Genomic DNA, 24,932 nt, shown 5'->3' on the forward strand with positions numbered 1-24,932 from the left:
TTAATACAATTAATTGAGTCCTAATAAGGCAACATAAATGCATATGAAATCCATGAATGTATTTTACATCCATACAAACCATTTTATACTTAACTGCATCGTCTCTAAAATAAATTATATTTACAAGCGATATGGATTGTTAACTTACATATACGAGGTTCAGCTGTCCCTGTTGTTTAAGTTAAACCGAAGCCTTTACTGTTCTGAATTGCAAGAAAAAGTCGACTTTGTAATTTTTCCTTGGAGCTGTACTCTGGCAGCATGAGCTGATTAAAACAAGTCAAAGCTGTTGGTAACTTTTCAGAATCATCACCTTGTTTTATAATTTGAAATGCGACATTTGATAGGCCTTTAAGAGGAACTCGATCACTGCCAGTCACAAACAAGAGCAAAGATTTCTTCGTCTTGTCATCCATGCCATTAACGATTTCCCAAAAAGAGACAATTGTTGGATGGGTTTTGTAAAAACCGTTGTCATACGTGGTTGATTCTTTGATTGAAGTAAAGTCAATGTGGGGACTTCCACATATCAATAACTCTAGTTCCTCTGGATTGAACAGTTCAAGACATGTCACATCACATACCTTTGAAAAGAGGAGTGATGGTTTTAGTTTGTGCGTAATGATTCAATTCGAAACTACCCCAAAACACTATATTAAACAGTCTTAATATTTTACAATAATTAAGCTGTTGTGGTTTGTGTCTGAACTATCTGCAAAAGATGGTGTGATGGTCCAGTGTTGATGAAAGAATACTTTGTAATACTGTGTACACAATGGTTGTCCAACTGTTTGGTAGTAATGGTCAACAGAACTTATAGTTACCTTATGAAAACCACGAGACAGAGCATCAAACTGGTGAGCAATACTTGTGTTCAGAAGATAGTCAACATACAGTTGAACAAACTCTGTTCTATTCTCATTTGTAACATTCACATCATCACCATTAATCTTCAAGTTTACAGCATGAGTCTCACCAAAAATTGTGCGAGAAATCTGCAAATTAAAAAAAAAATATTAGGTGTTCTCCCAGATTGTTCCTGTATAACCACAGTTATAAATGATAATGTGAACTACAAAATGGCCGTAGAATGAAACAAACTTAAAAACCACTACAGTACCTGGAATGTGTAACAAAACGTGCTTTGAACATCCCCATCAAAGTCTAGCAAGGATTGTAAACTCCTTGCAAGAGATGGATCCACATCTTTTAGATCACCAAGGTCCGTCTTAATGCCTTGAATTTTCTTGTATATTACCAGAGGAAAATGAATGTCCAAGATTATCCCATTATATATAGCAAGAGCCAGCAATGTCCCTACTAGTTCAAACAGAAGATCCGACTCGAAAGAGTTACAGTTGATCCACATCCTTTCCACATCTGCCAGATATGTGAACATTCCGTAGTCTGGGGAAATGTTGCAATTTGATAGATTATTACCAAATAAAATACCAGTATGACTAGTCTAGGGCCATATGATAAAAAGCCAGTTCTAGAAAAAAGTCTTATTTCTAATTGTAATACTCAACACCTTGAAGTGGGCGATACAATGTATATAATATATATTTCTGTACGCATGAAATGACCGGGCAGAAATACATGGTTCTGAAACATTCAGGTCAACATTACGTTCTGAGTTATAAGGTAGTTTTGAATGTCCCAGTCAATTGAAATATGATTATATTAACTTACCCGGCTGTACTATATCATCAACAATAATATGAAAGAATTCTTTCTGTAAACCACCTAGATCCAGTCCTTCCTCCCCACCTCCTACGTATCTGATCTTCAGCGGCTTCTTTAGGTCATTCTCCTAAAAAACAAAAGTAGTCATAGTGTGTCCCTACATGTAGACTAGGCTGATGAAAGTTGATCTAATGTACTACATACCTTCAGTCGAACCTGAACCAAGGTATCCTCAATGAGATTATCACGATGTATTTTCAAAACAAGAAAGGGACTCATGGCAGACTTCATGCTATCTTCAACAGGCATTTCCTCATTTTCATAGACTTTCTTTGCTTGATGTACCTTAGCCTGATACAGGATAGCATCACAATATTCCAAACCCATCTGACACATTGCATGGATATGCATAATACGAACCTAGTGCGGGAAATCAGAAGGTCACAAAATTAGCAGAAAAACTCACATTTTTCAACTAGTTGACAGAGGTGATACCTTTGAAGCTGGTTCCAAAATGAAAGAAAAGTTGAAGATGGACATGCCACTTATAGATTGCTTTTCAGTAGATCTGTGAAGATGAAAATGTTAGATAATTTACAATCACTATATATATATATAAATATTAGGACACCCATTCATATTGAAAGGAAATTCTTGAAATTCTCTCAAGCTCTTTGCTGTCAAACCTTTCATTGTCTCCAGTTTGTCTTCTCCATTTCTCATACTCTAGTTTATAGTCAAGTTTCTGTGACAGTTCATGATTATAGAATTCACTTCTGCATGCCAGCATTTGACCACTTTTTTGTGATAGAAGATTTGCCTTGTGAAGTGTCTCCAACATGCTACATATTGTGATGATGTGTGCTTCTGAACACTGGTTAACGTGGACTTTTGAACTCAGTAACTTCTGTAATGCCTGTTGAGAAAAATTCCTACAATAGGATATATGGTCTAGGATTTCATTAATTTCTACTAACATTTTTTCCAGATAGCCACTGTGTTTAGAACTGTAGTTCTAAGTAAGATAAACAATAAAATAATACCAATTTAATTATTTTTTGAACCAACCTTTACCAGTCTTTGGAAGCTTGGACAATCATACTCTGTTGCCAAGAAGTTGACCAAAGTATCTCTTGTCTTTATCTCCAGGTCATCCACCACACCACAAAGTGTTTGCAGTAGGTCGTTATTCTCCAACACAAGTGGATTCTCCAGCATTATAATCAACTGAGAGATTTCTTTTTCTTGTAATTTACAAGTCTGTAAAGTTTTAAGATGAATCTCAACAGAATTTTGCAATGGCTGAATGAAAGTTTCCTTTGGTTCAAGAGCTAATAACAACTTATACGCTTTCCTAACAGCAGAGACGTCAAGTTTACAATGTTCATTTGCTGTGGCCATCTTCGTAGCAAAACTTGCATGCTTCTTTGTGGAGAGAGTGTTAGTTGATAATGTCTTTTGAAAACTAGCATTCAGCGCTTCAGGTGATGAGAACACAGTCCGAATTGTGTTGACAATAAATGAGGAATCTCCACAATGTTGATAATTCGCAACTGATGTTTCCAACATCTCGAGGGTAAAGTGCGTAAGAGAGAGTTCCTTGATGTCACTTGATGACATTTCTAGGACACATTGATCTTCAAATTCTTCCAATTCAGCTTCGTTGATGTCCACATTTTCAATATTATTTTGCAAATCAAGTAAGGTCGGTGAAGTTGCTTTTTCATGCATTTTGCTTTTATCCATTGGTGGAACTTTCGAGCTGATGACACAAGATTTCAACATAGAATTTGGACTCTTTTCATTCAAATAGCTATCACCCTTGGTTGCGCTGAATGAGTTTCCACTATTTGATAACGTTACACTCCTTCGAAGATCCGTTAGTGAACCAGATCTCAACTTTTTGATTGGCTTCTGAACTGACTCATTTGAGAAGAGAAATTTGAATGGTGAAGAACTAAAGAACTTGTGCAGAAATGACACTGGTTTCTGTTCATTAGGTGCCCATTTTGATTTAGCATCATCTCGTAACAATGGTAGTTTTGGTTCATTACCTAACAAGACTAAATTATCACTCATCATTGATGACACTTGTTTACGACTGTCAGTTGACCTGATTGGCTCTTGTTCGTTGGTTAATGAAATTGGCTTGTGTTCATTAGTTAACGACAAGGCTTGAAGTGGTTTTCCACAACTATCCTTACAAAAATATTCTTTCCCAAGTGTCGCTAACTCAATGCTTACAAAACTTGAAATCCGCAAGCTCAGTTTTGGATTCGAAGTGTTCGATGCACAAAACTTATTCAAACACTCTTTATTCCCACAACCAACAGTTAGCTGGTCATAGTAACGTTTCACAACCATCTCAAAGCTTTTCTTTGCAAGATTGCTCTCTGATCCAGTGTGTTCATAACTCCTCAGAGGCAAAGCAACTTGTATGGATAGATTTGAATCCGATAAGGCCGCTAGATTACTGGCACTCAATGTCCGACCACTTGTCTTAAGCTGAGCAAGACTTGCCGACCTACTTTTCGAGTCCAAGAGTCTCAGATTTCCACAAGAATTCGAGTCTTCCCTTCGAGTTAGATCGTGGCTACCGCGTCTGGAAAAATATTCCAGTTTTCTCCACGGTTCCAACGCGTGTAAGGAATGCCTTTTATTCAACAAAACATTAGCTGCAGCTAAAGGAGGTTTTGAACTCACTTTTAACTCAGGTTGCATCATCTTAGCTGAATGTAAAACAATAAAAGGAGAAAAGGTAAAAAACTTTTGCACCAGCTGCTGTAGTTTCACAGTGAACCGCCATGTTGAATTCCAACCCGTAGAAGCCTGGGCACTATTTGTAGATCAGTGGTGGTTGGTTGGTTCTGGATGGTTGCAGTCATTGAGATGAATAAACCTGGTTTTTTATGAAAATTCTAAATTCCGGCCTTGCTTGATGGAAATTTCAAATTTGAATGAATTAATTTCAATTAATTTCACTGATTAGGGCCCGGGTTAACGGACCGAAAGCTTTGCAGCATTAAATACTTACGTGGTGTACCTACAAGGTAATTTTTTTATACAGTGAACTGTAACAAACACCGCCATCTTTGGCGCCTAAATTGAATTTTTCTGAGAACGTTTGAGACTTGCTGATTAATGCAATTAGAACAATTAATGCAATCAGAATTAAGACACGAACATTGAACCCAATAAATATTTAATTTACCATCTATAAACTTACTTATTTATTCTTACATTATAATAAAATGACCAGCATTTATTTTGAACACAAATCACCCTAAACTATAATACATTGTGTGTATGTGTGCTATGTCATCTCTCAAGTATAAATATTATGATGTAAAATAGGAATAAACAAAATAACAGCTCTTAAATCGCTTTCTACGATATAAAAGAACGATATTGGTGACAACTAGGCTAAACCTTTGAACTCAAACGATTAATATGATCCATTAAATTATCGGAGCAAAGTTCACCTCCAAATTTCACCAAGAGAGACTCTAGGACCATTATTTGAGTTCAATGGTAATGGCTAGTTTGGGAAATTTATATAACCACGAGTAGGAACAGGCGGTTAGTGAATACACACCCCTTTTGCTCGATTATCAACTGCCTTTTCAGGGACTTTATGTTCTAAGGAGCTGAATTGTACCGTAATATTCACTGGTGAAAAAGAAAGAGTTGTTCTCTGCTCACAAAAGTCCATTTCTTTCGAGATATAAGAGGAGAGAGAGCATCAAATCTCGCAAAAGAGTTGTTCTTCTTAATTAAACAGGTGAACTCCTGTTTTAAACTCTAAATCAACGCACGAATTGCATTAACGTCGTTTTGACGCGAAATAACAGTTTAAAACCTATGGTTTCATATACAATGTAAATACTTTTAAGGACCATGATATTTATAATAGTTTATATATACAATATATTTACAAAACAGCAATGTCAATATGCGACTCTGACCTATATACACTTTACAAAATGAGAATACAAAAGTAATGTCTTATCTTATTCATGTCATTCTTAAAATCTTATATTAAAATTTTGGTTGAAAATAAAGTGCGTGCGCATGCGCACAACAGGGCAATTAAACTAACTGGTTCCCGCAGGATTGTTTACGAAATATATCGATAATTAACTTTGAGTCTTGTAAAGTTGTATGAATAATATACACTGAGTAGCTTGACCCATTCCTTTATGTTGCTATCAAAAGATCCAACCTTTGATTGATTGAAAATAGTCAGCGAATATTCCACTACGGCATATATTAACTATGCGACATTACCACCAGGGTTTGCCTGCGCAAAGGTTTTCCACCTGCAAAAACCAGGGGAATACAGGATTGTGATGGTTACCTCGTGGTGTCGATGGATATGTGGGACTACGATTTTGACTTGCCAACATCGTCGTCGTTCCGTTTCACGTGCGTCTTCATGTGAGCTGAACGGCTTTTGATTTTGTGAAAAACTCTGGAAAACAAACGAAAATATCGTTCATTTTATACGCTCTCGTACTTTCTTAGATCCGTATCTAATTCAATCCTTACCTTCCACAAACTTTACAAGGGAATTCAGGCAATGTTCCGTCCCCATTAAGTACAGGCGGAGCTGGTGGTTTCGTAGGCCTCGATGGTTTCGTGGCGGCTCGACTAACGTTCGTTGATACGGGAACACCCGAGTTGTTAATGTCGGAATTTGTCGTAGTTTTCGCTTTGACCCGTTTTGGTTCCGGTTTCATAAAGCTAGATATTATCAAATATCATCAAATTTAATATCTATATCTAACTCTCGTTCAAGAAATTACATCTCTTGAAAGATCATCTCTTATTGATCCAGTGTTGCTACAGGAGGAAACCTAAACTAAACTAACTTTATTTCTACTGGATAGCTCTATCAGTTCTAAACTGTTCTTCCTAGAGGTCCAGTAAGGATCATATCTTATTGATTCAGTGTTACTACAGGAGGAAACCTAAACTAAACTAACTTTATTTATACTGGATAGCTGTATCAGTTCTAAACTGTTCTTCCTAGAGGTCCAAGTAAGGATCATCTCTTATTGATTCAGTTTCATCACAGGCGTTAGGTTAAGTCAAAATGAAAACTCATCTCACACGGGAATAAAACGAGATTACATATTTTCATTCGTTTAAAAATCTTAAACACGCACCCTTATTGATTCAGTTTCATCACAGGCGTTAGGTTAAGTCAAAATGAAAACTCATCTCACACGGGAATAAAACGAGATTACATGTTTTCATTCGTTTAAAAATCTTAAACACGCACCTTCCGCCATGAACTCGAATATGGCCATTCAACGCCTGTCGCGAGATGAATTTCTAAAAGTGCAAAATAGGATGAGAGACTGAAAATATACTAAGCACAACTACCGTAAAGCGTGCTTCAGAATACCTTCATGTACTTTTAAGCACAATGGTTCGCAAAAGAGAGCGAGATTACTCACCGAGTTACACTCAGGAAAATCACATTCAAAAATGTAAGTTGTTTCACAGTCGTTGTCACTGTAAATATCTTCATTGTCACGCTGAATTAATAATGAAACACAGTCAGTGATATGTACATGGGTATAATTACCTGCCACTGGACCAACACCCTTCACTGGACTGACTAACCACCTGCACTGGACCAACTACATATCTACACTGGACCAACTCAACTGAACCAACTAGTTCGGAAGTATCATCAGGGCCAGCTTCCTTCACTGGACTAAGTACCTCGACTGGACCAACACCCTTCACTGGACTAACTACCTGCACTGGACCAACTGATACACTACCTCAGAGTCTGTCTCCTCGCAGTATCCACGTCTTGACCGCGTTCCCTCGGGTCGACAAGCCTTCCAGAGATAGTAAAACTCGACACATTGTTGAACACTTTTTGTACCAATCTACATAAAAAAGATGTATACAATTAGTTAAGTAAGTATAACAAGTCATCTTTCTAAGAATTCACCTATTCTACGAATCTTATGACTTTCTAGGAACAACCATTATTCCACAATAAATTAGTTAAAATTCCCTCCTTGATTAGCAACATTACAACATTAATTATCCGCTAATTAATGTCCATTTACCTCTTTGGAGATTTCATAGAAATTTTTTCCGAATTTGTCGAGCGCTTCGCGAAATTTTAATCTTTCTTTCGACGACCATCTTTCAGAGCCTTCGTAGTGGTAATCAGCCAAACCATCTTCTTTTTGAATGGCACTTTTGTTTGCAAGAATATGCCTTACGGCAAGCTACATTAGAGAAAGCACAATATTCATATTAGAATATGAAATATCATTTATACCCCTTACTTCTGGTTCTAAAAGATAAGAAGTACATGAGTGCACCAAGCAACCTTTAATTCAAACTTCATTTTATTTCTGTCTACAAGCCCAGACCTATCACCCACCAACAATTTTACATTCTGTGATTTTCTTTTTACACACCTTAATATTTCCTTTCAGTCGATAGAGAACATGTAGGGCATACTCCTTGTTGGATCCACCACCAAATACAGCGACTGAACAGGCCATGTCAAGAAATGCTTCAACTGCAAAAAGTACAAATAAACATGAGGTGACATTGGCAGACATTAGGTCTATGGAGCAGGGGGAGGGCTGACTAAGAGGGGGAGGGTTGATTGAGCAAGGGGTTGATTAAGAGGGGAGTTGATTAAGAGAAGTTGATTGAGAGGGGGGAGGGTTTATAGGGGTTGATTGAGAGGGGGGAGGGTTTATAGGGGTTGATTGAGAGGGGTGCTAACCTTCTACAAATACTTACTTTCTTGAGTTCGTTTTTTTGTCTCATGTTCGAAAGGAGTCCAGCAAACAGCAGCTCTATGCTTGTCGTAAAAGGCATCTGAATGAGGTTCTGTTTTCAATGGCACATCAGCTTGGAATAATGGACCAATGTTGATTTTGCTGTGGGTGGAGCAAAGGAAAAGTTTAATTGAATGTTGAAAACATAAATTTATGAATGTCCAGACAGTTTTCTTGCATTGGAGAAATACTCACGGTTCGGGCATCAGGATTTCAGTTGAGGTATCTGCACCGTCCTCCTCATGGCTATCTGTAGAAACAAGGAAATAATTAGATTTTATGGTACAGTATTCCAAAAAAGAATTAGTTTTTATGGTACAGTATTCAATATGTTCGCAATAAATACATTAACTTTAAAACTAGTTATTCAATGTTGACCTGGAGTAATAATAGGAAAAAGCCTTGTGACCATTTATTTTTACTTCTTGAGCTATGCTGGTCTGGGAGTCTATTCCTGCCTGAAACCAAACTGGGCATGATGGATTGATCCATTAACAACAACAAATGAATTAACCGAACTTACTTTTTCTGCTTCTGTTTCCACTGAGAAAGAAGCGTCCGGGTGTGATGGGTGTAGTGACCAACTTTGGAGGGTGGAAAATACTGAGAGGACTTAACATGGGTGGTGGTGTGTAAATGGGAGGGGAGAGTGGACCATACTGGAAATTTGAACATGAAATATTGATTGGCCCAGGTCGGGGTCTCTTCCGTGTTGGGGTTGAGGGTGGGTTCTTGAACATGTTGTCGTTGTTATTGGCTTGTTCTGGTTTCATAGGAGCATCGGCTAGCTTTAGGAGACCTTCTTTGGCCATGTTGAATGATGCTGGTGATGGTGGGCAATGACGCTTGGCTTGATGTGCGGTGGTTGTTACCATCTCAATTGGTCGTTTTTCACCTTGGGTGGATGATGGTATGTGGATATTCAGTTCCACTGGTCGCTCTCGTTTAACGGGATGGTCAGAGACCATCATGCTTGGTGGTAACTGCATGGTAGGATTGCTACCCATCGAATGTGGTGGCATACCATTGTTCTCTTTTCCTGCAGTATTCACCTAAAAACAGTGCATAGGTTACAGCTTGTATGAGCGCTCACCCTTTCTTCAACTAACAAGTTGCCAGGCATATTCAATAGATATATTCAATAGATATATCACACACAATATTCTAAAAGCAAATTGGAAATTGTCTACATAGTATCAGGGAAAAATCATCTGCCATTAGATCGCATTTACCATAACTCTCGATCTGCATAGCTCAAGACTAGGCACGCCCTTTCCAACATCGCGTGACCACCCATTTGGCAGGAGTCACGTATTTCATGCGCAAATATACTAATATGTAAGCGGAACTTCCATCTCGCTTTATATATTATATATATCTAGAATACTGTTGTTATGTAAATTCAAACGGAAAGGCGCAGTAATAAGACGCCTTCTTTATCTCAGTTCACGAGAATATCTAACAAGAATTCCGCTTATAATTTCAGCAAAACTTTGACATGCAAAATGCCCAAATGACTGATCATTCTTTTTTTATTTACTGGATTCTACTTGTATAAATATACCTTATTAATTTAGTACAAACATCTGCTCTTCATTACCGATAGAGCATTGCATCTTTTTGGTGCAATACCATTACACTGCAAGTATTCGTTAACATTGGCCTATATCTGCTTTTTGCACTTTTTGTTATGTAATCGCATAAGCTGCTGTATACGTAATATTCAGTCTTGACTTTATAGAAATTTACACCAGCCTCGATATTGGGCAAACAAAGATTATTATGCAGACCAAGTTGCATACGAATCCGTTGCATTCATCAACATTTCATTCGGTGCAAACCTAGTTTCATTCACCTAACATCGGCCTATTCCAGAAACCAGGACTTTGCAACAACATCAACATGAAGTTACGTTGTGTTTCTCCTGCGCAATGTCGGTGTTTTAACACCTTTTTTTTGCAGCTTATACGGCTTGCGCGAGCGAGGTGTTGTTTGAGTAATAAAACGCGAAAAGGCAGGTCGCAAAATCTTATAGTTCCCTTTAGATTCCTTCAGAAGCAAGGTTTATTTCGATTAGAATTACGACATACAGACCTAGGAATCTCGCATCGTATATTTTCCATTTAAAAACGTGTACAAAATCGTGTCGGTCGTTCATTCAAGCTTGAAAATATAGTGATATATACAGCTTGCGAAATCTCACCACAGATGCTTTTATATTTACAACCTCAAATATTGGGGTTAGTTCTCCAAGATGAAAAACCCTAATGGCGTAATTCTATTTGAAATATCTGTAAAATATAGATTCTTACAGTGACAATGAAGACGATTTTAAAAAACCTACTCCAAATAGCCGGACGTGAAATGCCACAAATAATGGCAATAGAATGCAAAAAATTTCCCCCAAGATGCAATTTATTGAACATCTAAATCCCACATTTCACAGGTCTTCGCAGTGTTTGATATAATGTCATCGCAACAATATTACACAAACGCTATTTTACATATTCTGGAAGCTGCTGGAAGCCACGACCTACATATAAAATATTTTTGTATAACCTTTGCAACAAAATTCCGCTTCGTGTTTTGTTGCAACATTCGCTCATGAACGAACATCTCGCTCAGATCGATGATTTCAGAGGCTGTAGAGAATGCAAGCATTACGCCGTTGAAGAAGATGATTTCACAGCATTGTTACTGCTTCTTCTCTTATGCAACCTTTAAATACAATACAATAATACGTACTATTGAAACTAAATCTTCCAACTTCAGGGTTTCACGTACTTGGTTCGATCAAATCAAAACCCAACATATTTTTTTCAACGCTTTCGCTTACACAACGGAAGCTGTGCTATAAAAGCAAGCTCAACTCTTCCCCAAGGCAGATTTTCAGAGCGACATACACAAAGTTGTATAATTTCGACCTCACGGAAGATGTATGCCACCGACAAAAATTATAATGAAAAATTTTTTAATGTCAACATAAAGTTCAAAGAAGTCACGTTTAGCCAATCAGAAAGCGACCTTAAAACAGCTCGGCCAATCAGAATCGGTTTCCGGTCTCACCGGATAATGTAATGACCCACACCTGGGCAACACGTATGTATATATACAAGCATTAAACTCCTATCCTTTTATTGCACCAACCCTTGAGGCAATGACTATGAGATTCTTTTCGTGAAGTATCCCTTAGATACAACGATACGAAGCAGTTACACCTTTGGCGTCATATAGGAACGTCTGTGTTCATCCATAAAACAAGCCTATTCTAAGAACACCATAGCATAAACGTATGACGCATTTCCGGCTACCAACGTCATGGTGGTTTGAAAGTTGAAACTCTTAAATGACCTTTCTTATATACCACAGAACTCTGTTGCAGTAGGTCATGTCTAAATTTATAGCTAAACTAATTTAATGCTCTTAGGAATTCCTCGCGATATCATGTTTTTAACATGGGATAAAGCCTTTTTTGCGAATCGAAATCTGAAATTTCTCCCCGAAACCCTCACTCAATACCCCGTTTTGATAAAATTATCATAATTGTCTTAATTAAAAGACTCGCGTTGCTAAGCCAATCACTTTAGGTCTTGACGTTATATAGATTCCTGTGGGGATCAACTGGAAATCGAGACAGGGTAATCGCAACTTTGATCACAGTGAGTTAATTTTTATGGCTCAATTATTTGTATTCGTTTTAAACTTGGTAACGAACATGCGCGATTTCGTATCACTTGCGTACAAAAGTGCAGCGTAAAAGCGACGAAACTAAATTCTACATCAACATTCAATCCCAACTCAAATAACTCTAAATTGCTCAGTTAAAACTCAGCAATTGACGAGACGTCAAAGAAGTATTTATGACGCAAAGATCCGAATCGTATATATTCCGTTTTTTGCGCGATTTCGTTTTCACATTCGTTTTATCACTAAGTCGTTTTCGTAAGGCAAAAGACTCAAGGACTTTTTCGCAAGATCTACAAAGCTGCGCATTTCAATTTCGAATTGCGTTCATACTATTCTCATTCGCTGTAGAGACCACCAGCTAAGACGCTGGTATTCTAGTCAGTCTAAGATTTACTAGATATCTTTAGTTGTCATTGGTGAAAAAAATACTGCCATTATTAAACGAGTTAATAGAAGGATCATATAGGATACTTACGGTCTTCCATTGAACTGCACGGGGAAAGCCAGCAGATGTTCCCTCTTTGAACTGAGCTTGTCTTTGATGATCACCACCTTCTTTGGCATTAGCAATAGCTATTGACGTAGGATCTGTAGGTACAACATAGTCCCTCTTTCCTTTATATCCATTATCGTCACCTTTCTTCCTATTGTTATCCTCTCGAGCACCTTCGCTGCTGGAATGTTGGCTGATTGGAGGGTAGTTGGGGACTAATTGTGGAGGATCTGTTGGACAATAGGGGTTCATTTGGGGTATTGGGCCATGTTGAACAAGTATTGGAGGTGCTTGGTTGAGCATCAGTTTCATCATCTGAGCTTGCTGGAATTGGTGATACCATTGTGGGTTCATCCCTTCGGGGAATGGTAGATATCCAGCTCGGGGGTACCCCTCCATGGGATGTTTCTCCTTGAGTTCATGGGAGTCAATAACTTGCTTGAGCATGCTGGAAGCTGTTTGTGGTTTATCAAAGAGAATACGAGGTGAATGACTGTCAGGTCTTCTCATTTGATCATCAGAACTGTTTGAACACATGCTATCACTGTTCCGCTTCCTGCCAAAACCAGCTTGGGGTACCTCTTGTTTTGAACTTAATGGACTCGGATGGCCTTCATCTCTGTCAGCGATGAACTGTCCTTCGGGTTTTGAAATCCGTTGGAGTTCGGTGTCCGTTTTGTGGGTGATGGCGGACGTGGTGACAGGCTGGGGTTGTTCAGGATTTGGATGGTAGTTCTCATAATGGCGTTTCAAAGAGCGATGGTCGCAGTAACTCTTGTCACAATATTTACATTCAAATGGTTTTTTGTCTCTGTGTGTCATCATGTGTCCATTTCTACAGAAGAAGGTTAGTTTAGGTTAGTTAGACAAAAAAAAACACCAGATCTAGCACACTTTTGTAGCAACACTGAAGCAATCTTTGTGGCTTTATTTAACAATATGATTTTCTAATTAGATAAGCCTGTAACTAGCTTCAATTAGCTTCACCTGAATGCAAAACATAGCTGATTTAAGAGTTTAAAACTGTTGGATGTGCTGCAAATATTTGAGCAATATAACATGCACAAACTATGCAAGACAATCATTAATGTCCCCTTCCTTAAATGCCCTCTTGTTTTTTAAGTTTTCACAAGAGGAGGTAAGAAGAAGGGAATGGTGACATAACATCAGACGTAAATATCGTCCATTATTTTAACTAGGATTGATTCCAATGATATGGGGGTGTCCGACTAAAAAATTTAACCTCAAGTACATGTGAATGGAGTGCTTCCCTTTATCGCCACACCCACACTCCTGCTGTTCTGTACTGCATAACAATACTGTATCAAGTGGCCTGTCTCCACAGGATTTAGTCACCCATTGTTTTTGATTATTTTTAGTTGCAAGAAATCTTATTATAACCAATGTGGTCACAAACAATATGTATACAACCACTTGCACAAGTTGCTGACTGGTGTTTCTAGTTCCACTTGATTATTGTGGCAATTGTGTGTGATTTTGTAAAACCTGTTGAAAAAAGTTTTAAAAAAAAAGGGGAGAATACTCACAAGTGATCTTGTCGTTTGAAACCTTTTTCGCATATTGAGCAAATGTACTTGCGTTCATCACTATGCGTTGCTTTGTGCTTGGCCAATGCGCTTGAGCTGCCAAACTTCTTCTGGCATTGCATGCATTGAATGTTGCTATCTCCCTTCGAACCAGCGCCACGTTTTCCCTTAATGTTTTTGTTGTCGTCCAGCTGTTTCAAATCAGCTCGTTCATTCTGCTTTCCCTGGTTAACAACGTCCCGTTCGAGGGAACCTTGTCTTGTGGTTGCTTCATCTTCGACGATTTTTGCAATGGGCGATGGATTGTTCTTTACTGTTTTGATCAAAATAACAAACACTAAGTATTATTTGAATGAAAACATAAGCAGGCATAGACAAAACCTAGGCCCAGCTATGAATAACATTCTTGCAATGTGGACAAGTTTCAGCAAGGATTTGCCCAGATAATGATATGAATCCCAAAGAGTAAAGATTTCCTCAGCCAAAACTCTGCCCAAAGTACTGACACTGCAAAAAGTTCAAAGCTCAGCCTAGGTTAGGCTAGATGTGTGTGCAAACACAGCTTTGTACACATAAAAACCCTCTTTGGATGCATGACAAGTTTTAGTTGCTGCTGTTACCCGAGGTAAACAAAAATTCACAGCTTTAGGGCATATTGCAACTAAATCCATAACCGTGGGCAATAATCTGCCCTACAGTGGCTAATTTAGACTTGCTTTTGCTTTTAATGGGGAATCATTGGCACAGTTCACAAACACTTCACATAATCCTAACCTATATCCAGTGTGTCTAGATAATGAGAAGACAAGCCCCAATCAAGATATATTCTAGACAAGTGCTTCAATATTTCAAAGATAATTTGATATTCGGTTGTCCAGAATACATAGAAATGCACACTTATGCAGGCAACAATTCTCATCGAGTAGGAAAAAACAACAAAAAAGCCGGAAAATACACGCACATCAACTGTATATTTCCACCCTGACAGGAAATAGACCATCAAAATTGGACAGCTGTGCCCACTTCAATTGCAAAATTATGCTATTTAAGTAAGAAAATATTCATTATGTATTCAAATATCGAGCTAAAACATATCTATTGCACATACTGAGCATTTTGAGAGGACTTCAGGACAATTTGACAGGACAAAAGAGATCTTTTGATGCGTGAATTTCCGTTGTTTTCATATCGCACCTTACCGCGAAGTGCAAATAAAATGACTTAAATCTCAACGCCTTTACCAGGAATAAGTCTTTATCCAGCGCGAAAAAGCAAAGTGAAACATCCAAAGGCAGTAAAAGGATCAAAACCACGATGAAATATCGCACACGTTGGATAATTTTTACGCTTTTAGGGGAAAACAGAGCCCCGTTGTGGCAAATACCACTTCTGAAATGCAGCCAAAATTGTATGCAATAAACAATAATGACGCGCGGAAATCATATTTGCCAAAATAGATTAGTGGGTTCCTCCCTGTGGAGATTTCGAAAGCCATTTTGCTGTTTGCTGAGTACTTAATACTGACGCCAAATAAAGCTGCAAAGAATGGGCTCGTATTATAAAATCATACCTTTAGACTTTACGGCTTCTTGCTCGCTCGGCAAGTTGTTGTTCTTGGATAAATTATCGCTCGATACGGGCGGTCTTCCTTCGTATAAACCAAATCCAGGGTATCCACTTTGCATATCTGCATGACTAGGCAGATACAGTCCATCTTGGATATTGTATTTAGGATTTAAACCAGCATAATTCATTGCAGAACCTGGGTGAAGACCTGACCTTTCGAAGAATTGCTTACCCCGTACGTCCATTTGAGATATAGCAAATTCCGGGGGGTGACGAACACGATAGGGAGCATCGCGTACAGGTCGTGAGAAAGTCGGCCTCGTCTCCATGCTTGACATTTGGAATTGTCGGTTACCAGAATTCGGAACGCGCGAGAATTTCTCAGAAATATGACCCTGATTATCTGCTTGCGTCGCGTAACCCTCCATTACACTGTTTTGCAAATAGTGTCGATTTCGTCCATAACAATCGCCATTATCTTTTTCAACATGTTCATAACATCGCAAATTGCTGTATTCGTTAGATTCCATGTCTGTTTCTGCGGTTACAGACTCATTCTCAGACGCATTCTGTTGTTGGGCGCGAGTATTCAGCACTCCACGAATCACAGAAGTCCTAGTTTCCGTTAGGGAAGGGCTTTTTGCAATATCGTTGGACTCCGAAGATTCAAATGCTGTTCTCCTTAGGCCTCTCTGCCGCGAAGCACCAAAATTTCCCGTCTGTCGGGTGTGATAACCAAAATTCTTGTTAAAATCTCGTTCGTCGTTGCGTGCTGCCTTTGCTAAATCTTCAGGATTGAGCATAATAGTGTTTTCAATGCCGACTGTTTCGGCTAATTTTGAATGTTCCATGTTTGGCTTTACTCTTTTCTTCGGCTGTTCATCGGCGTAGAGTGACTGAACGGTCTCTTCGCTAAGGCGTGCAGGACTTTCTGCTAGGTAGCTTTCCGTTTGAGCAAAACTGACATCCATGCGGAAAACTCAAACACGCAAACGTTGTAAGACCGACGGTTCTTCACTGGCTGGTCGCACGCATACGTTGTCTACACAAGAGAATAATAACACAAAATTCATTGAACCGGCAGAAAAGAATTCACGTCGCGGGGCGCGACCTACCCGCGATTTGAGGGACTATTTTTATACGTTCAATCAGCTACGTGTCGCTACACACGCTCTGTGCGTGGGGAATTGATTACAAAATATCAAAGCCGTTTTTCTTCGCAAAAATATCCACCTAAGCTATGAATATTCTGTTATTTCCTGACACAATATAGAAATACACGTAATTACATTTTGAAGTTCCACTAAATAAGCGCAGCTTGTACCTTCACTTAAATACACAAAAAGCTCTACGACCATTACGGAAGAATTTCGTAGCGCGCACTGTGTGTTTACGTTTTTCGAGCAACACACATACACGAATATTTTCTACCGACGGTGTTGCTAACGCGTACGAAAGAGACACAACAAAATCGGTAGAAATCATGTTCAAATTATACACCACACGTTTTATATACGGCTGGCCTTGGGTCGACTGAGTGCCTATCAAACAGTCACGTTCTAGATATTTTCGCGGTATTTTCACATATTTTAGGAGGAGTTAATATAACACAATTCTATAACAAATGTTGACCCCAGAGGCGAAACGAATAGTGCCGCGTTAAACGGCATTGCTGTTATGACTTACAATTCGTTGTATTCCGATCAAAAACTAAGCGAATGGCGTAGGTTAGAAAGCCTAAAACATAGCTACAAGCACGTGCAATTGATCGCTATTTGTTCGCTTGAACAGGAAGACGGAAACGGGCGATTCACATGCAAGACTATTCGTTCTACGAGACTATCCTGTGGCTATAGTACAAATTAAAAGTCTTGTTATTGTTGTTAAAAGACTCGAGAAACTAGTAACACATCGCTGTAACAAATTTGTAAGTTGCTACACGGGACAGCCGTAACTCACTACAGACGCAAATTGTTGCTTACTAAGAATTCCTTAATTAGCACATACGACGTAACAAGTTTGAAAACACATACCTTGTAGAATTGGCCTAAAATACACCGATTTTTACACACACACGACTTATACGTGCTGTAAATAGTTATAGGCGCCCGGTTGCTTTAAAACTCGTAGAAATAGCGTCCAGAATGTAGCGTTTTGCACGATTTTGTTGGATATTAAATTGCCTGTTGTTGCTTGGCCAGGGATTCAATTGCAGAAAATCAACAGACGCAATACTGAACGACCGTCCTTGAGAGTGACGTAATTTTTGGGTACTTAGGCGCTGACCAATCACAGCAGTGAAAAAATAATTATAAGGGTGGGTTTTTGCAGGGGCGGAAACACATTATCCGGGCTGCACAGCAACCGTTCTGCAAATGCAAAATGCATCAGGATAAAGAAAGACCTTGCAATTAAATATCTGGGATATTGACATCGAATTTGCGTGCAATTTACTGGCAAATTTGCATAAAATTAGGATGTTATATTGAAATCGGATTAATTCTAAAGTTAGCGCGGAACAAATGACCTTCAGTGTTCTATACCTCGACTTTATTACCGGGATTAAATTTACCGTGACAGGGCGCAGACTGCAGAAATAGCTCGTGCGTCATTATTGCGTATGCAAAATGCTCTCTCCTAATTGGTCGACAGTGGGTATTCGCAGTGCGATGCCCGGGAACTCCCGGACACTGGAAGGAGAAAGTTATGAAAAGGATTTTTCCGACCGCATCGTCTGTTCTAGAAGAAACCAAACTCTAAGCGTCTTTCAACGCTAGATTTTCTCATTTTGGAAAGTTAATATTTCCGGTTTTAAAATCGTGTCTCGTAAAGTTGGAATTTAGGGTAAATGTCTACTTGTGTGGGTTTTTAACTAAGAGTCGTTGTGTGGGTCTGTGTAATTCATTAATGCCTTGCATTAGTCGAGTTCCGTTCTAGCTTATCCTTTCATATTCAAATCAGCAATCAAATGAGACGGCTGGTAAACCAGTTTATACAGAATACAAAAAAAACCCAAATCGTTTTGAGTCAGATAATGCTAAAGAAGTCTCTCATGAACCATTTGGAAACAGACACAAGCACAGACAATCGCGTATTGTCAATATCAACACAACTGAGTCTCTCATAGTGACCGCATTAAAGCCAACTATTCAGATTTCAACATAATGCATAGACACATTGGACTTCTCAATCCTCCTCTCTGAAGAGCTTGAAGCACGCTCTATTAACAGGACTTAAGAGCGCGACTGCCTGATTTTGCAGTGATACACAAGGGAAAACAGACAAACGTAATAAAGCTTCATTATCTTTCTACGCGGTAGCGTTTCAAAAAACCACAATGAAAACACGGTGTGAATCCCATGGCAGGTAGCCAGCCGACACTAGCAAACCGCCGGTGGACGGCACATTAAAGGTGCACGGATGCGCAAAAAAAGGGGATGAACACGGAGCACAGGGGTCATTTAAGACTAGAAAAGATAAAACGGTATCATTCTTCCTGTTCGGAAATCCAAATAGGATATGTTGAGATGCAACGTTGGTTTCGCTTCAAGAACGATGCGAGAGAGAGATGGGAAAGAGGAAAAAGAGAGGAGGGAATGATGGATGAATTTAGACAGTGTAAATGGAGAAAGGGACAACGTTAACACATTGCCAGAAGAAGGATTTGAGATGGTCGACGTTGTCAAGGAGGTGAAAGGACAAAGTTGAGATAAGGACACGTAATAAGCAGAGATGAACGAGAGCTGGTCAAGTCAGATATACGATGGAATGAAGAGATCAGAAGATGTGAGGTGGTAGAATTTGTGGAGAATGGAATAGAGCAAGGTTTACCAATTGCGGAGAATAGCAAGAAATGGGAGCTAGTTATAGCATTTTATATTAAGCGAAGCAAGCATGGTAATCTTCAGTAAAAGATCCAGACAAAACAACAACTTACGTCAGGTGGTTACACAAGACTGTACGTGACTGTCATATGTTAAATGCACATGTTGCTCCAACCTTGCTTGACCTTGAATACTAAATAACCATTGCTAATAACCAATCATTCATTTTGGCCCTCGTGTATTGAACGAAGTATTGAGCGTAACCAAAGGAATGAAGGACGTCGTTTTTCTTGCCTTCGGGTCCATGCAACGTCGGTCTATTTACAACTTCACAAGAATTAGCATAACTTCATAAGCGACCACGGAAAGTCTGCCTTAATTTTTTAAGTAAATATATTTCAAGAGTTTCCAAACTACTTGCTGTAATATCCAGTCAACTCTTAAACAACTCTGGGGCGTGAAACTATTGCATGACAGCAATGTGTCTGATTAGAGCAAGTACTTACGGATATTTTTACCATAAAAGAAGCTAAACGTTTCTCAAACACTGGAGTGCCTCGTGATTCAACATGGCCGAACAAACGGTGACTATTTGGGGAAACAAATTCTTTTGGTATGCGCTACCTATGAGATAAAGACGCAATTTCGCACGCTCAGATCTTGCAAAGTAGGTAAAGTAGGCCCATATCTTAAGATTGACAGACTCATATCCGTAAGATTTTTCCCACAAAAGAAAGCCTCTAATTATTACCATATTACGATATTGGATGGCCAGGTCCCTCACTTCAACTTGCAATGCAAAGTGCTAACGCATCGGTGTAAATATAACAACGCCTGTTCGGGCCTGTTAAATACCGCGGATTTAGCGCGTTCCGATGAATGAAAAAAAGTGTGTCGGTAAGACAATACTTTCGAAAATCTGGGTTTATTTAAGGATTTTCTAAAGGCGACTGTCAGCTCCGCGTCTTCGCAATTTGTCACACGTGATATTAGATATCCTGGTTGTAAATGGCGGCCATTTGCATATAATAATTGTATTGTTGAGTCATGTGAATGCAAGGCATTTTAGCTTAAGGCTTATTTCTGCCGATGACTTGCTCGTACAGAAAGGCAAATTTGTTATCTCAGAAGGAATCTCGAGATAACCAGGCCATTTCAGGAGTAGTTGCATGTTAAGAATGAAATGGTTGATAGACGTTCAAACTCATCACATGACGTATTCAAACTCATGATATTCGCCAGTGTTCATTGAGAAGCCTTAAAGAGTGAGGTGAAGAAACCGATTGCAAAATCAATAATATTTAGCAATCTCTCTGCCAAATGAAGAGAATCGTGGCGGACTTACTGTCCGCGCTATTCAGACGCAGTTCCGACAACTCTTGACAATTGAGGAAGTTATATTACCCATTATAAAAAGTACTTAACGTGTTTGGATTGTTATATTGCGAAGAACTATTCGCTAATAGACGTTTGGATGCGCTAGAAGCTTACGTTAAGTTGTCTTTTGTGAAAATTAGTTTGCGCGCACGGAACAAGTACCACAGACACAAGGATACAAAGCGGCTGCCATTGACTGACCCACCTTGGCGGGAAACATTAGCATTATACAATTGATCGTACTTACACGAACCAGCCTGCAAAGACTGCCGAGTTTTACCGTTTTCCACGGCTGTAATCTCCTCTGTTTTCCTGTTGCAACACACCACAGGTTTGCTTGCGAGCAGGTCCAGACCCACAAAAGCTTGTTCGAAACAAAAACCCTACGAACGCTTGTAACAGTCGTGTATGACGAAGCAGCTTTCTAAGATCGTGTATATTGTAACTAGAGACCGGGCCGTAGTAAGGAATGCGTGTGCGGCTTCCCGCCCCAAATATCTGAAATTTTTTAAGTTCCTCTTTGCACGAATTTATCATTGTTTTTGAATTCCAATGCCCTACCATCACCGTCAACAAAAATGCATAACTGGAACATAAACGCATGTTTGAGCAGTTCTTAGGCACAGAAGCCAAATCATATCTATCACATATACGTGCTTGGTGTTTCCTGAGCAGCCTTTCTGCAAATCGTTGCTAAAATTCATCTCAATTACAAACAGTTATGAAAAATATGAGATAATGCGAAGCAGCTGTGTTACGTTTGGATATTGACAGATTTACTATACATATCGCAGGGGTTTCTCTAACGGCATGTTTCATGCGTAATATCACGTGTACACCACACACTGATTTACAGTGTTTGCATGCATAAAGCAGACACACATTACTCTCGAAACCACGGTGACTTTCCTTAACATATATAGTCTCTTGGTGAAAGATGAAGGGGATCCAAGCCCCGACATGTATCATTCAATATCGGGCCAAAGTTGACCATAATTCGCAGTATTGTTGCACGCATCGTTGGTATAATATTTGTACCTATATAGGAATTAGGAAATCCTGCAAATGATTGTCTTGCAAATGATTCAATAGGCGTGTCCTTGCTTTGGTGCAAAAAACTAGTCATGAGTAAAAATATGATTGGTAGAATCGAGAAAGTCATGATGACAACGCAATTCTTATTATGCGAAGTCCAAGAATAATTTAAAACGGTAGAAACTGAATAATTTTTAAGTTCAATGGTCCCTCTCTGCAGTAGAGTTTGCGAATGTAATTATAGCCTCCTTCAATGATTTTTAGACACCAGTTCGCGATCATGCACAGGAATCCTCACGGTAAATTTTTCATTTATTTATCTTCGAAGCCGCACTGCAAAGTCACGTCAGGTTTTGCATAATGAAAATTAATGGTCTCTCGGTATGAGTGGGTCACAACCTTACATACTAAGCACTTGAAAATCTTGTGTGAAAAAAGTAGTCGTGAAGACTAGATGTCAAATTCAACGTGAAAACGTTTTAATAGACGTCGTTTAAGCAAGACACAAGTGTACTTTTCCCCGACTGTTAAGTCTGTTATCTCAAAATAAAGCAGTCTAGCCAAGATTTTGTATATCCTATTTTAAAAGCATGTCCCAGTTTGTAGTTGTTATGACGGAAACGTTCGTTTTGCAAATATGATGCAACGTATATATGCTGTCTACTGGTTTTTTTACCGAACGGTGATTGATAGGGATCAAGCGTTAAGTGCTTTTCGTTTGAGACCGCTGCAGTTTGACTGAGACTTTTCAAATTGCAGAGACACCATTTGCACATTCAACAGTCATTTTCGGGAGCTATTTTTTTTAATTATCTGCTACTGTCATCCGTGGCAGGTGTTGCAATTGCACACTGGCACAATGACTTATGAGAGAACTTTCAAAGATTTCAAAAAACCCACACCACATGCTATTGTTTGTATATGCTGTTACCAGAGTGACAGAATTAACATTTTTCCAGATTCTTTATCGCTTAAATTCTTTGTAAAACAATTTTGCCTTTGGGGTCAAGTTCGTCATTTGCATATTCTAAGTTTATGTGCCTTGCAACACGTAAACTGGTAGCAGCAATCTGTCGACCGAACGCAAGAACTGCTTATAGCTAAATATATTTCGTGTACGGCAAGCTTAAACAATTCAATCACAACGCGATGATATTTCGACCTTGCGAAGCGCCTGAAACTCGCAGTCGTTTAGATCACAAACTTAGGAACCCACGCAGTTGACGGAGAGATGCCGCGAGATGGACAATGTCCATAACAGATAGTAAGATTGACTACCTGGTTACTTCAGGTAATCCTTCCTAGATCTAATGACCGACGCGTTCACTGTGAATCACACTTATCGACTGTGAATCGCAAATTTACATAGTGCTTGACAATAACCCCGCTAGTCGCTGTAAATTTTATCCCACTTCATGAAATCGATGTTTGAGCTAAGGTTATTCTGTCAGACTTTGTAAGTCGGGAGCAAGTATATTCTTGCTTCGAAGATCATTGTCTTCGCGTAAAGTAAGACACATTAAGCGAAAACGTGCCTTTAGGGTGGGAATCACAAGACATGAAACTTGCTAAAGTCAAGCTTGATACCTACTTGCGTGACATATTGCTCCATTTTATACTACGGAGAGACAACAGCAAAGTCTGCCGTTTGAGGTATTCGTACGTACCTTGAGATCACCCAGTTGAATTGTAGCAAATATCCTCAAATTAGAATGAACTGCTGTGAAGAGATCACTTTGCGACAACGAAAGTTATAATGAAATACAGAGCAGCCGTATTCCTCGTGGCTTTGCTTCGTTATGATGTGCAGCGAAGCGAAGTGTTTCGCAATAAAATGCTCCAGTACCCAGTTTGCAGGTCCTATTCAAGGTACCAGTGCAAATATTCGCTATCCAAACTTCACATGCAAACAATTACCTTGAAAGCTTGGAAAAAGCTTCAAATTTGCTTCCAAACTCCGAGCAGAAAAGCAGTTAAACAATCCCCCGTTGTTAACGACTCCAGCCTACATCAACGCTAATGATGATATTCAAATTTGAACGCATTTACAAACATTTCTGTTTCCTGTGGTCAAAAGGCACCCCTGCACGTATTGTCTCAATATTCGGTCCAATTGGTCACGGGGTGTTATAATATGCGCCCTAGGGAACGCAAGCCTTTGTCTTGCAAGTTGCAAGGAACAAAAAGAAATTTGATGACGCCTTTGAAAACACAATAGAAGGAAGTTAATATGTTTGGCGTTTACAAAAAGACCGTGTTTTCTTCGCAATTTACTAGGTTGAAGAAGCAATTCGCTTGTTTCTCACTATAAATAGAGACACCGGATTAATAATCATGGATCATCAGAGCGCAGGCTAACAAGTTGAATGTGATTTCATTTTAATTTTTCCATTCACTGCTTCCTATCCTATGCTGGACACGAAGGGCTTGTAATCTCAAGGTGTTTAACCATTTGTCATCGGAGATAGAAAAATGCCGGCCACAAAAGTTCAATTTCAAAATTCTGAACACAGTTCCACCGGAACTTGTATCATAAAGAAAAAAAGTATCTTTACAGGTAACCATTCACCAGACAACGAAAGAGAAAAGAAGAATTAAAAGTCAAATAGATTTTAGGAATTTGAACTTATTTCTTTATTATACATGCAAAAATCCACGAGGTGGCGATTAGCGCTGAATCACAATAGAGACATTTCATCATCATTAAAATGAAGTACTCCTATCTACAAAGCCACGCGTGTACTTTGCAGTTCGCGCGCGCAATCCTCAGAAAGCTGAGATGGCCAAGTTGCTCGAGCGTCGGTACCAAGCCTATCACAACAAGTTGCGTTAGTTTTGCTGCGTTTTCTAAACACAGGTCCACTCGCAATTTATTGCTCCAAAATGTATTCCT

The 24,932-nt window shown here is 39.1% G+C and overlaps 2 protein-coding genes across 5 annotated transcripts; both read right to left on the bottom strand.

Annotated features, from left to right (window-relative positions):
* Positions 1 to 120: 120 nt before the first annotated feature.
* LOC114520083 (ubiquitin-protein ligase E3A-like) lies at positions 121 to 4,493 on the bottom strand. The gene is made up of 8 exons (XM_028540287.1): positions 2,755 to 4,493; positions 2,373 to 2,602; positions 2,182 to 2,254; positions 1,891 to 2,106; positions 1,693 to 1,813; positions 1,121 to 1,407; positions 825 to 995; positions 121 to 584 (listed from the first exon to the last, which is right to left on the bottom strand). The coding sequence occupies exons 1-8, from the start codon at positions 4,408 to 4,410 to the stop codon at positions 177 to 179; spliced, it is 3,162 nt and encodes a 1,053-aa protein (XP_028396088.1). The 5' UTR covers positions 4,411 to 4,493; the 3' UTR covers positions 121 to 176.
* Positions 4,494 to 4,871: 378 nt separating this feature from the next.
* LOC114520130 lies at positions 4,872 to 24,067 on the bottom strand. 4 transcript variants are annotated; one of them, XM_028540346.1, is made up of 14 exons: positions 23,707 to 24,067; positions 15,808 to 16,845; positions 14,238 to 14,550; positions 12,673 to 13,525; positions 9,034 to 9,562; positions 8,706 to 8,760; positions 8,473 to 8,612; positions 8,139 to 8,242; positions 7,779 to 7,943; positions 7,482 to 7,592; positions 7,149 to 7,229; positions 6,971 to 7,023; positions 6,235 to 6,429; positions 4,872 to 6,157 (listed from the first exon to the last, which is right to left on the bottom strand). In XM_028540346.1, the coding sequence occupies exons 2-14, from the start codon at positions 16,772 to 16,774 to the stop codon at positions 6,070 to 6,072; spliced, it is 3,654 nt and encodes a 1,217-aa protein (XP_028396147.1). In that variant the 5' UTR covers positions 16,775 to 16,845; positions 23,707 to 24,067; the 3' UTR covers positions 4,872 to 6,069. The 4 variants fall into 4 exon arrangements, with proteins under 4 accessions (XP_028396147.1, XP_028396150.1, XP_028396151.1 ...); XM_028540349.1 differs by having other exon boundaries at positions 23,957 to 24,057; XM_028540350.1 differs by lacking the exon at positions 23,707 to 24,067 and adding an exon at positions 21,252 to 21,509.
* Positions 24,068 to 24,932: the final 865 nt, after the last annotated feature.

The sequence above is a fragment of the Dendronephthya gigantea genome, unplaced genomic scaffold (assembly GCF_004324835.1).
Source record: "Dendronephthya gigantea isolate DGI-Jeju-01 unplaced genomic scaffold, DenGig_1.0 000015F, whole genome shotgun sequence".
Classification (NCBI taxonomy): Eukaryota; Metazoa; Cnidaria; class Anthozoa; order Malacalcyonacea; family Nephtheidae; genus Dendronephthya; species Dendronephthya gigantea.

Coding starts and splice junctions, on each gene's coding strand:
- LOC114520083 (XM_028540287.1), bottom strand. CDS start 4,410: ATGATGCAACCTGAGTTAAAAGTGAGTTCAAAACCTCCTTTAGCTGCA. Junction 2,255..2,372: donor CAAACTGGAGACAATGAAAG/GTTTGACAGCAA, acceptor TCATCTTCACAG/ATCTACTGAAAAGCAATCTA. Junction 1,814..1,890: donor TGGTTCAGGTTCGACTGAAG/GTATGTAGTACA, acceptor TTTGTTTTTTAG/GAGAATGACCTAAAGAAGCC.
- LOC114520130 (XM_028540346.1), bottom strand. CDS start 16,774: ATGGATGTCAGTTTTGCTCAAACGGAAAGCTACCTAGCAGAAAGTCCT. Junction 9,563..12,672: donor GTGCAGTTCAATGGAAGACC/GTAAGTATCCTA, acceptor CACTGTTTTTAG/GTGAATACTGCAGGAAAAGA. Junction 8,613..8,705: donor GAAATCCTGATGCCCGAACC/GTGAGTATTTCT, acceptor CTCCACCCACAG/CAAAATCAACATTGGTCCAT.